Source organism: Manduca sexta, chromosome 17 (assembly GCF_014839805.1).
Source record: "Manduca sexta isolate Smith_Timp_Sample1 chromosome 17, JHU_Msex_v1.0, whole genome shotgun sequence".
Taxonomy (NCBI): domain Eukaryota; kingdom Metazoa; phylum Arthropoda; class Insecta; order Lepidoptera; family Sphingidae; genus Manduca; species Manduca sexta.
Window position 1 is genome coordinate 7,541,151 of NC_051131.1, and position 9,644 is coordinate 7,550,794.

General features: G+C 31.6%; 1 protein-coding gene across 1 annotated transcript; it reads right to left on the minus strand.

Annotated features, from left to right (window-relative positions):
- Positions 1-2,854: 2,854 nt before the first annotated feature.
- LOC119189533 (sodium-coupled monocarboxylate transporter 1-like) lies at positions 2,855-8,835 on the minus strand. Its single transcript, XM_037439472.1, has 4 exons — positions 8,629-8,835; positions 3,648-3,952; positions 3,393-3,558; positions 2,855-3,152 (listed from the first exon to the last, which is right to left on the minus strand). The coding sequence occupies exons 1-4, from the start codon at positions 8,665-8,667 to the stop codon at positions 3,033-3,035; spliced, it is 630 nt and encodes a 209-aa protein (XP_037295369.1). The 5' UTR covers positions 8,668-8,835; the 3' UTR covers positions 2,855-3,032.
- Between the last annotated feature and the right edge of the window lie 809 nt (positions 8,836-9,644).

Genomic DNA, 9,644 nt, shown 5'->3' on the forward strand with positions numbered 1-9,644 from the left:
GAAACGAAATAAATATATGTGTAGCCCTACCGCAATATTATGAGTTTCTCTGTGAAGTGTGAAAAGAGAAATGGCAGCTATCACTGCAAAAATATGACTTTAAACAATATTATCCGCAAAATCCGCAATATATATATTATTCGTGTTTATGATCCGCATAACCACGAATAAATATTACCTTATCAAAGTATTCATACACCGCCAGAATACTTCGAGAAGGAACCGATAGTGTTTTCTTTGTACAGAAAGAGAACCCGCACATCAGCGGAAGCCGCTAAAACCAGTATATCCGGCTCGATTAGGACCAAATGTTATGTAATAGATGGTAATACATAATTTTTTCTTCGGCCAACGTGCGGACTTCTCGATCCTGTGTGGTCTTATACATACATACTAATATATAATTAAATAAACTCACCCCCAAATTCCTTTTCTTTATGCATGTGCTCCCGGGAGCCCCTTTTGTTCCGATTTATAAATTATAATTCTCTTTGCCGACTCCGATAGTAGTTTTTTCTTCAATAAAAGTAATGTCATTCTTCTTTTTTAATAATATTTGACAGTTTCTTTTACCCCACCGAAAAGATTTTATATTCGAATACATACTATATATATATTTATGTGTGTTGTGTTGTGTGTAAATTAATTTGGCCGAATCTGTCCGCGCTTCCAAATAATGAACTAATAAAAATTAAACAGGTATATTTCTATTTTCCACTAAAATTCTTATAACTTTTGAGCAATCTATTCACAGTCACTGCTCATGCCTTTCATCCCCGAAGGCGTAGGCAGAGACGCAACTGGTGCATTCATTTTCCGTCCCGTAATGTTATAGGAGGCAAACCTATCACCAAGCAATCTATTTAATTTATATATTATATTGGAGACTCTATAGAGCGTATGATATCTAGCGTGCTGTTCTATAGATCTTTGAATAGGTACTATTTGGTTTTTATAGTTGTTACCAGTTTCTATCCCTGAATACATTCCCTTATTATGTCACGTTAAATGTAAAACGTTAAAAGTTGTAGGACTCTCCTAGGTTTCTAAGCAAAGCGGTAGAGTGCTGTTGCAAGCATATTGTTTGTCTACAGTATTAATAGACAAATAATTTCAGTAATAGACAAACTTAATCGAATTTAATTAGAATACCAACGTGAGATGACAACTTGGTGTTAAATTACATATTGTAAGTGAGATTTCTGAAAGTCCAAAGAACCCGCTTCGTTTCCTAATTCATATTGCTTTTCTTTACATCCAGTAGCATAATTATGATTCTGGTATTGGGCATATTAATTGACGGTAGAGCTAACTTGAGATCAGATAAACCGTTAGACTTTACTCTATAGATATTGTCTATAATTTTATAATGCGAGTTAAAGTTTTGGTAAAAATAGGACACATTATACATGTTAATTTTAAAATACAAGTAGGTATTGTATTATTTCAGTATCAAAAATATCATTGTAGGTATGTATTCTTTCTGTAATTATGAACAAAAAAAAAGTTTTTAATATTGTTATAATTTTTTATCTTCTAGTACCTATCCTAAAATTACGTGAGGTTGATGACAGACATCAATCGAATAATTCTCGCCGAGGCCTTTATAGATTCTACATTGCATAACTTGAAATGTTATTATTATTCCTTATAGTGCGCACACGCACGCACATTAAATTTTTGGTACTAATAATTTATACGTTACGTAACAGTTCCTATTGACAGTTAAGCATTCTTAAGATTACGTAAGATTACTTAAGTATAGAATTAGGGTTTTGTAAAAAATATTTATTCTAATATAGATGAGAATTTTTATCTAGTAAGTAATTGTTGTTGAACTGTTGAATAAATTATTGTAGATGAATGCATTTCTTGAGAGACTTGCAAGTTGCATATCTACTGATGAAATATTTTTAAGCAACAACACCGTTCAAGTACATTTGTTACAAAAATATGTTTATAGAGAAGATGGCTAAACTTAACAACACGCAATAAGTGTATGAGCTGTCATCTTACTATAGGTATGTGGATATCTTGTGCTAATAGAAATAATTGCATAAGCGACCTGGAAAGTGTTTTATATTCAACATGACATTGAATATTGAACCAGTGGGCATGCCTGCACATTTGGCTTCGCATGTATTGCCAAATTGACATTGAAAGGAAATGAAATTAGAATACCAACACATCGCTTTCTCAATGGCGCGTCGCTTTATAGAATGTCATGGAGGGAAGGTACAATATTATTGTTGGCTTTATACTTATACTTAGTATTTTCGTATTTTGGGTCGATTTTACTAAATATTATACTACCCGCTTTTGGGTACCCAGTATCACCAATAATAGCTGCTACAAGTCAGCATTATACATCATTTTTAAGATTGCTTACTGTTAAGTAAAATCTCTACGCTCGATACGTGTTATAAATGCTCTTGTATAAAAATTAAAACTTTAAATTAATTTGGTGGAATCGAGTCTTAATAGCATACACACATACTTATAAGTTATTATTAACTATGATGATATGTTTCACTGTGATGCTGGATAATCCTCTCATTTTTAATTATTAATTAAGACTGCGTAAATAAAAATTGACATAACAGCAATACTTTCGATGCTACTACTTTATACGGTGCAATTGGCATAAATGGTATCTAAATAATATTATTATGTAGGTATGTATCTACTATTCCATCCATGATATACTTAGAGTTGCTTTACATACCTTATAACAAAATTGGCATAAAAAGGTTTTTTAAAAAGCCCAAATTTCTTATATTTTCGTAAGAATGAACATTAACTTAGCAGTAGTCGTACACAAAAATAATAGAGTGTAGGTACTGGTCATATTTTAACAATGACCGAAAAAAAAATTTGACAGACTGAAACGCCCGGGTATGACACGATCTGCTGTTCCCCTAGCGTTTTCCATCTAACCATGACTAATGCCCGGCACAGATGCAGGAAATAGCAAAAGTATAATGCGAATGAAATGAGATGTCGAAGTCGAGTAAATAATATCATTAAAATGTCTATTTACCATCAGATAGCGCAAGCGCCGGCGCATACACGGCCACCGCCGTGTATAATATCATTTGCATTATGTACAGTGCACTGGCATACACTCTTAGTGATTTGCAGAAACGTATTTCCTAAAATTAAATCCGAATTCATTTAAATGACTTAATAACTTTATAATAAACATTTCCAAATTGACATTGTAAGTAGCATGGAATAGGTAAATGTAAAATAAAATTTTACTGACATAAATTGATACAATAAATATTGTCAAATATTATATTTTACGAGTCACCACTTTTCTGTTTGCAAATAAGTTATTTAGATACTAGTGAAATTATCATAATAGATGTTTAAATTTCAGAATTACTTACCAAATATTCATAACACGACGTTAACCTAAGCCTCATAAAGACTGGCAGATATAAATTGCTCGCAATAGGCACAACACATACAAATGCTATACATATCATCCAAAACTGTGCACCGGCCATGTACATTTCGGCCGGGTTTCCCAGTAATTCTATTGCTGTTATAAAACTGAAATTAAAAAAATATTTATTATAAACAATGATAGGAACAACGCAATTTTAATTGATAAACTATAATATTATGTGAAATCAAAGTACCTTGCAGCGAGACTTAGAGCAGTGGGCAATGTACCCATCGATGACCCGCCTAATAAAAAGTCATCACCTGTTGTTTGTTTTTCTCCAAAGTATCCGTAAAATACGCCGATAGCACACGATGTGAGTAACATAGCCGATAACACGCTGTAGTCCTCCCAGTGGAAAAGTTCATTTGGAGAGCTCATATTTTTGTGATATGTTTGAAATATGGACATAAATGTATTATTGATTTCTTTTAACGCATATTTTTGTGAAGCCTGCGTTGTTTTAAAGCTCCCACATAGTAATATGATAAAGCTAAATATCTGGAAGAGAATTACAAAACTTATGAAACTGACCTTAATATGAGGAAATTTAGCTTGCTAAGTAGTAAGTACCTATGTTTCTTATAAGTTATAATAGATTAGGTATAACAATAATATTAGAAATTATAGAATATTTCATCACGCGACACATTCTATATGTTTTTTTGTTTTTATTTTTTCATTCAACCTATTTGTAACAGTATAGAGACTATACGCGGCAATGTGTACATTTTAATGATTTAATTGTTATGTGGGCTGTTAACATTCCGTGTGTTGAAGTAATCTTTAATCAATTGCAATTAAAATCAATTGCAATTAAATTATTTATAGCATTAGTCATCGGTAGTCTTTGATGTTTTTGTTTTCTTTTATTCCAAGCGAGGTTTGCCGGCCACTTAGCTAGCGTACGAGTTAGCAACATATATGACTATGGATCATTGACGGTGTTGCATCGACGATGCCATAGATGAATTGGACTTTACAGCAAAGTATTGGAAATAAGCTATCAAAAGTACTGTTATACTGTTGTTTGTTCATACAAAAACAATGACCTATTTTATCTTACTATACTTCCAGAAAGCCAGTCACTCCTCTGTTTTTTTTTTCAGATAACCTTTAAATGAGGTTGGTCCAGCATTTTAACTTCTAAAGCTACTTATTTCGCAACACAATATTTCTCTAGTGAATTCTTCTTCTGTGGGCATAACGAAAGTGGTTAGTATCCCAATTCCCAAATTGATTCTGTTGGTGTTATTAATAAATAATAAATACTTCATATCTTGACTATGTTTCAGAGACAAAATTTTAAAAGATTTAAAAAATATACACACGACGTATGAGGTAGAACTTTAATTTTTACACCGTTTAGAGAACATTTTTATCGAAAATAATATTTCATAAAAGTCCCTAACGAAAGGCGAAATTTTTCTATGGAAGAATTTATTTTAATATCATTCGCAAATGTATATAAAATATCTTTACGTTTGCTTATTATTTTTACATGACCCTGTATATTCATTAGGTAGGTATAATGAGAAAAAGTTATGTCACACTTATTCTCTTATTAAATCACCAAGTGATAGAACTACGGTGTATATGTACATTTGTCTACATTATGAATGGTTGACTCGATAGGAATAGTATCTACCAGACTACAGAAATGAGAAAACTGACATGAAACTTTAGGTGAGCTTCTTAGTTGGTTTATAACATAAACATTTTTTAAATCTAGCAAAACTAAATACTGTATCGTATAGGTATAAAAATTTTCGGTAAGCGAATATACCGAAATACGGAGATACACACACAAACATATACTTAGTAAGAGTACAGAGATTTAATACAAATGCTTTGGATGTACTTATACAGAAATGTATTTTATAAAAAGAACGGTACGTTATGTATGCATTCCAATTACGACAGATTAGTAATGATTGTATGGCTGTCGGAATAACCCAGTCCATTTTCTTGTGTTGGCTACTACAAACCGGATCGTTCCGGATAGCAGGCACGCTTCATTGAGAACATCAAAGTCAACTCATAGGCATGGGAGTAACAGCTATCCGTTTGTCTCACGTTTCAAGCAATTAAATATTCACTGCATGTTATTGTTGTTGTTTTAGTTTATTAGACCCGTGTACTGACATGGTTTGATGTCTTCGATACACAAATATGTGAAAATATGATTTAATACGTAGATACTTCTAAAATTAATTCTGTAGGTGTTTTTAATTCTTTTGCTGGCTTTTAACATCACTATAAATAAAGTATAAATGGAGTATCAGTTAAATCAGTACTTAATATTGTATCTTATAGGATATAGACGCCCTTTCTCTACTTTGTCTTTTGTTACTGTTATTTAGTCATGAAACCTTATTACTATAACTTATAATGTTATTGTACCGAAAAATATAATAACGAGGGGAGTGAACTTTTCCTGAACTTAAACCAGAAGAGATTTCATTCTACAACATGTCATTCGATGATGGCTAGAGATTAGTAGGTAGGTGCGAATATATTAAATGAGAGTGGGAGGATACCTAAAATAGGAAAAATTCAGCGACATCGGGATTAATATGTTATGTAACGACGTATTCTATATAAGGAGCTAAGAATACACGTGATTTGTGGTTGCATTACTAGAATGGTGCTTTCAGACAAAAATCTAAGGTGATCATATTAATTACTACAAGCAAAAACCAGTAAAAATAAGACATCAATGTATTTTCATTACGTTCATGTCGTTTTTATGCAAATATTTTTTTTATGTCCAGCACATTGAATAAAAATGTATTTAAATATTTTAATTCTAAGCTTAACATGGGCTGATTACATAAACTAGCTATTAAACGTATATATGGAAGTCAAAGGTCAGTTCGTGTAACAGTTAACTTATTTTAATTAAAGCCAATACGAATTTTTATATATTGTATTACCAATAGATTGCAGCGCAAAATTTGGCCTTGAATAAAATTATGAAAGAACAATACTCAAGAGATATGAATATGTATATCTACCTAAATTATCTTAAATATTCACAGAATACTGTTGTGCTTGTGTACGAGTATGTGTAAATTGAGAAAATTCGCAACCATGCCGTCTCACATCTAACCAAGTACATACTAACAAAGAAGCCCCAGGCATTCATTATTGTTGCATCGGAAAATGTGTAATATTATTTATGCAATTGATGAAAACCTTGAATGGAGTTGCATGAAACTTTCACCGAATCCTAGCCAATATCGGCATTAACGTCTCAAATATGTTGTTTCGTCGCCTATTCGACAAAAATAAAATAATACAGCATAAGAAATAATTAAAATTGCAATCTTCCTTTTATTCTTGTTTTTATTTTTATATGGATGTTTAATAATATTGTTTCTGAGTCAGTGCCTAAAATAAAATGTCATCTAAGCTAAGTAACAAACAAATAAGAAAAATGTGTAATTTAAATTGGTTGTGTTTTAATAATAACCTCTAAATAAACCGTACATAAAGTTCAATCATCAAAACCTATTTGATTTTGAGTAGTTTTTGTCATTTATTTCAAACGAAACACGGAGCAAAAAATGATCACTTAGCTAACGGAAAAAGAAATAACGATGAATAGTTAACCTCTCTCCTTTGGAGTCGTTTAAAAATCATACTTATTTGTGCTTTGGGTTTAAACTTTTACTACTTTTAATTACGATCGAGCCTTGTTTTTGTTTTATATTTCACAGAATATGTGCAAAACATGGTATGTACCTACAGGACGAAAACATACGTACACGTCACTATTCTTATTTATTGTCGACAATAATTGCGTGCTACATACGTAGCGATGTTGACGATTTGCGGGTCGCATATGAAATGAACCTACTGTTTATACGGTAATGATGTCTTAATAGACAGGAATCATTTAAGATTTCTAGGTTCTATGTTTATCTGGTTATGAAAATATATCTCTGAATGAAACCACTACTGCATTTTATTAGGTACACATCTGGAAATTAAATAAAATAGAGTTAAAAAAATATCTATAACATAGTACGGCAAACAAGCAATTGATCTTCCGCATCATATACACAACTCAAATAGAATCATGTTGGTGCTCCGACTTAAAGGGAAGTAATGAGGATAATGAAGGTAAGGAATGGGAGGTGTTCCGAAAATACTAATAAAATGAAATATAAGGGCCATCGGACGGTCATGGGGCGCAGACAAACCAGAGAACTCGTAGTGTCCTAAGTACTTGTATTTAGTCTTCGTACTACATACATAGAGCACCCTTCGGGATCATCATCATGATGATGATGATGATGACATAGACATATTTTGAGCATAACATATCAAACCCAGGTATAATTCTACCTATATTATTATGAATGCTATTTTAGAATTTAATGCATTTAGGTATATTGGAATGATTTTATACAAAATTTCTGTTTAAATCGTATTCGGACATAATGCTATAAAAGTTGCTGTATGCAAATCTAAAACCTTCCTATTTCATTTTAGGAGATAATAAATTTTACTTCCTTATTTATTTTCCTTTATCATAAGTAAAGTTATGTAAGAAGTGGAATCCAAACATATACTTAATAATATTATTTTGTTACAAAATCTGATCGTAAAATTTGAATAGACACTAAAGAAATTTTCAATCTTCTTTTTAACCAAATACGCAGTTAATAGTTACCAAGTACCAACGTAATATTTAAATTATCAAATAAAAAATTAACCCTCCAAAATGTATGTCAAAAATTAATAGGTATAAATAGTAGGTATTGTGATATTATATTATCCAACATTGATTAATCATCATTGATTTTACAATGTAAAAATATTTGTCATTTATTAGTTAAATTTTAAATTAAATAGGTAGGTACTAAACGCGAGGCTAAGATTAAATTCCAAACAGGCTCATACTGGTCCAATTGAAGAATTTTTTTCTCAAAATTTTACCATACCATCTTCGTCACACACTTTTTATAGATTCAGTCCGAGGAGAAACTATATATAGGTATTTAAGTAATCAAGTAATAATTATTATAATCGTTCCATGATTGCCATAGATGTCGTAATAACCCTTCTTTTTTAACATCAAACAGTTAAATACGTTTGATGTTTTACAATAATGTTATTACTACTTAAAAGTTAGTACCTAAAGAATTTTATAGATGTATCAAGCTTACCTTGTAAGATTTTAAAAATTGTTGTAACTTGTTATCCATTTGCTTAATTATGTCTAAATGAATATATTTAGCGTATATTTTGATATCACTTAAGAATATTGCTCTTTTTGTTCGTTTCACACTTTTTTTCAAAATAGCTGTTATATAGCAATGATTGATGGTGTGTCGCTTGCAGACTACTGAGGGTGACACTCGGTGTGACAACCATCTACACTAATCAATTGTATCTCGCACCAAGCTAATCACAAGTGCCGCAACAGAAGCTCTGTTTCTTTTTATTTATTAATCTACACACACACACTCTTATATGATTCATCCTTCTTATTTTAGGTTACGTCTAGCGTATAATAATTAAGAAAAGCTTGCTTTAATTTAATTTTGGGTTCGGCTCATTTAGAAATATTGGACAAATATGAAATATTGCATGGTTTAGTGTATATCTACATTTACCGGTTTGCTGGTATGGACGCCTGCTAAAGCATTCACTTGCACATCTTCCTAGTATTTCCACATTATAGGCTTGTGTCAGGTCAGTCTGGGGTCAATAATTCCCGCGAACAAAAAGCAACCATAAAGAATGATTACTTGATGTAAAGGTACACTTATTTTTGTTTTCACTTTCAATATAACGCAATACATCGAACCTACCTTTCCATTTTACATTAAGACGCACAGTGAGCCTGGAGTTTTTAAATTCGACTTACTTGAGTGCGTATCAAAACGATTATAATCATTAACCGCGCTTACGCATTTAGCGTATGTTTTGCCTATTTTTATGGATGTATTTTGTCTTATTACCGTCTCAAACGCAAGGGTCATGCATGCTATGAGTGCAAATTATATGCAACACGCGTATAAGTTTGTGTACGCACTTATAGTGCTTACGTGTGTATAATTGCGTATATGCTTATTTGAGATCAAAAACCTCGTATAGGTATTTAAAAAAAATAGTTTGTACCTATTAGTGATGTAACGAATATTCGCATTCGCATTCGCTTTCGCGAATATTCGCATAT

Excerpts from the sequence above, each read along its gene's own strand:
- LOC119189533 (XM_037439472.1), bottom strand. The coding sequence starts at position 8,667 with ATGGATAACAAGTTACAACAATTTTTAAAATCTTACAAG. Across the intron at positions 3,559-3,647 it reads GCTCTAAGTCTCGCTGCAAG|TTTTATAACAGCAATAGAAT; the intron begins GTACTTTGATTT and ends TTTTAATTTCAG. Across the intron at positions 3,153-3,392 it reads CGTCGTGTTATGAATATTTG|GAAATACGTTTCTGCAAATC; the intron begins GTAAGTAATTCT and ends ATTTAATTTTAG.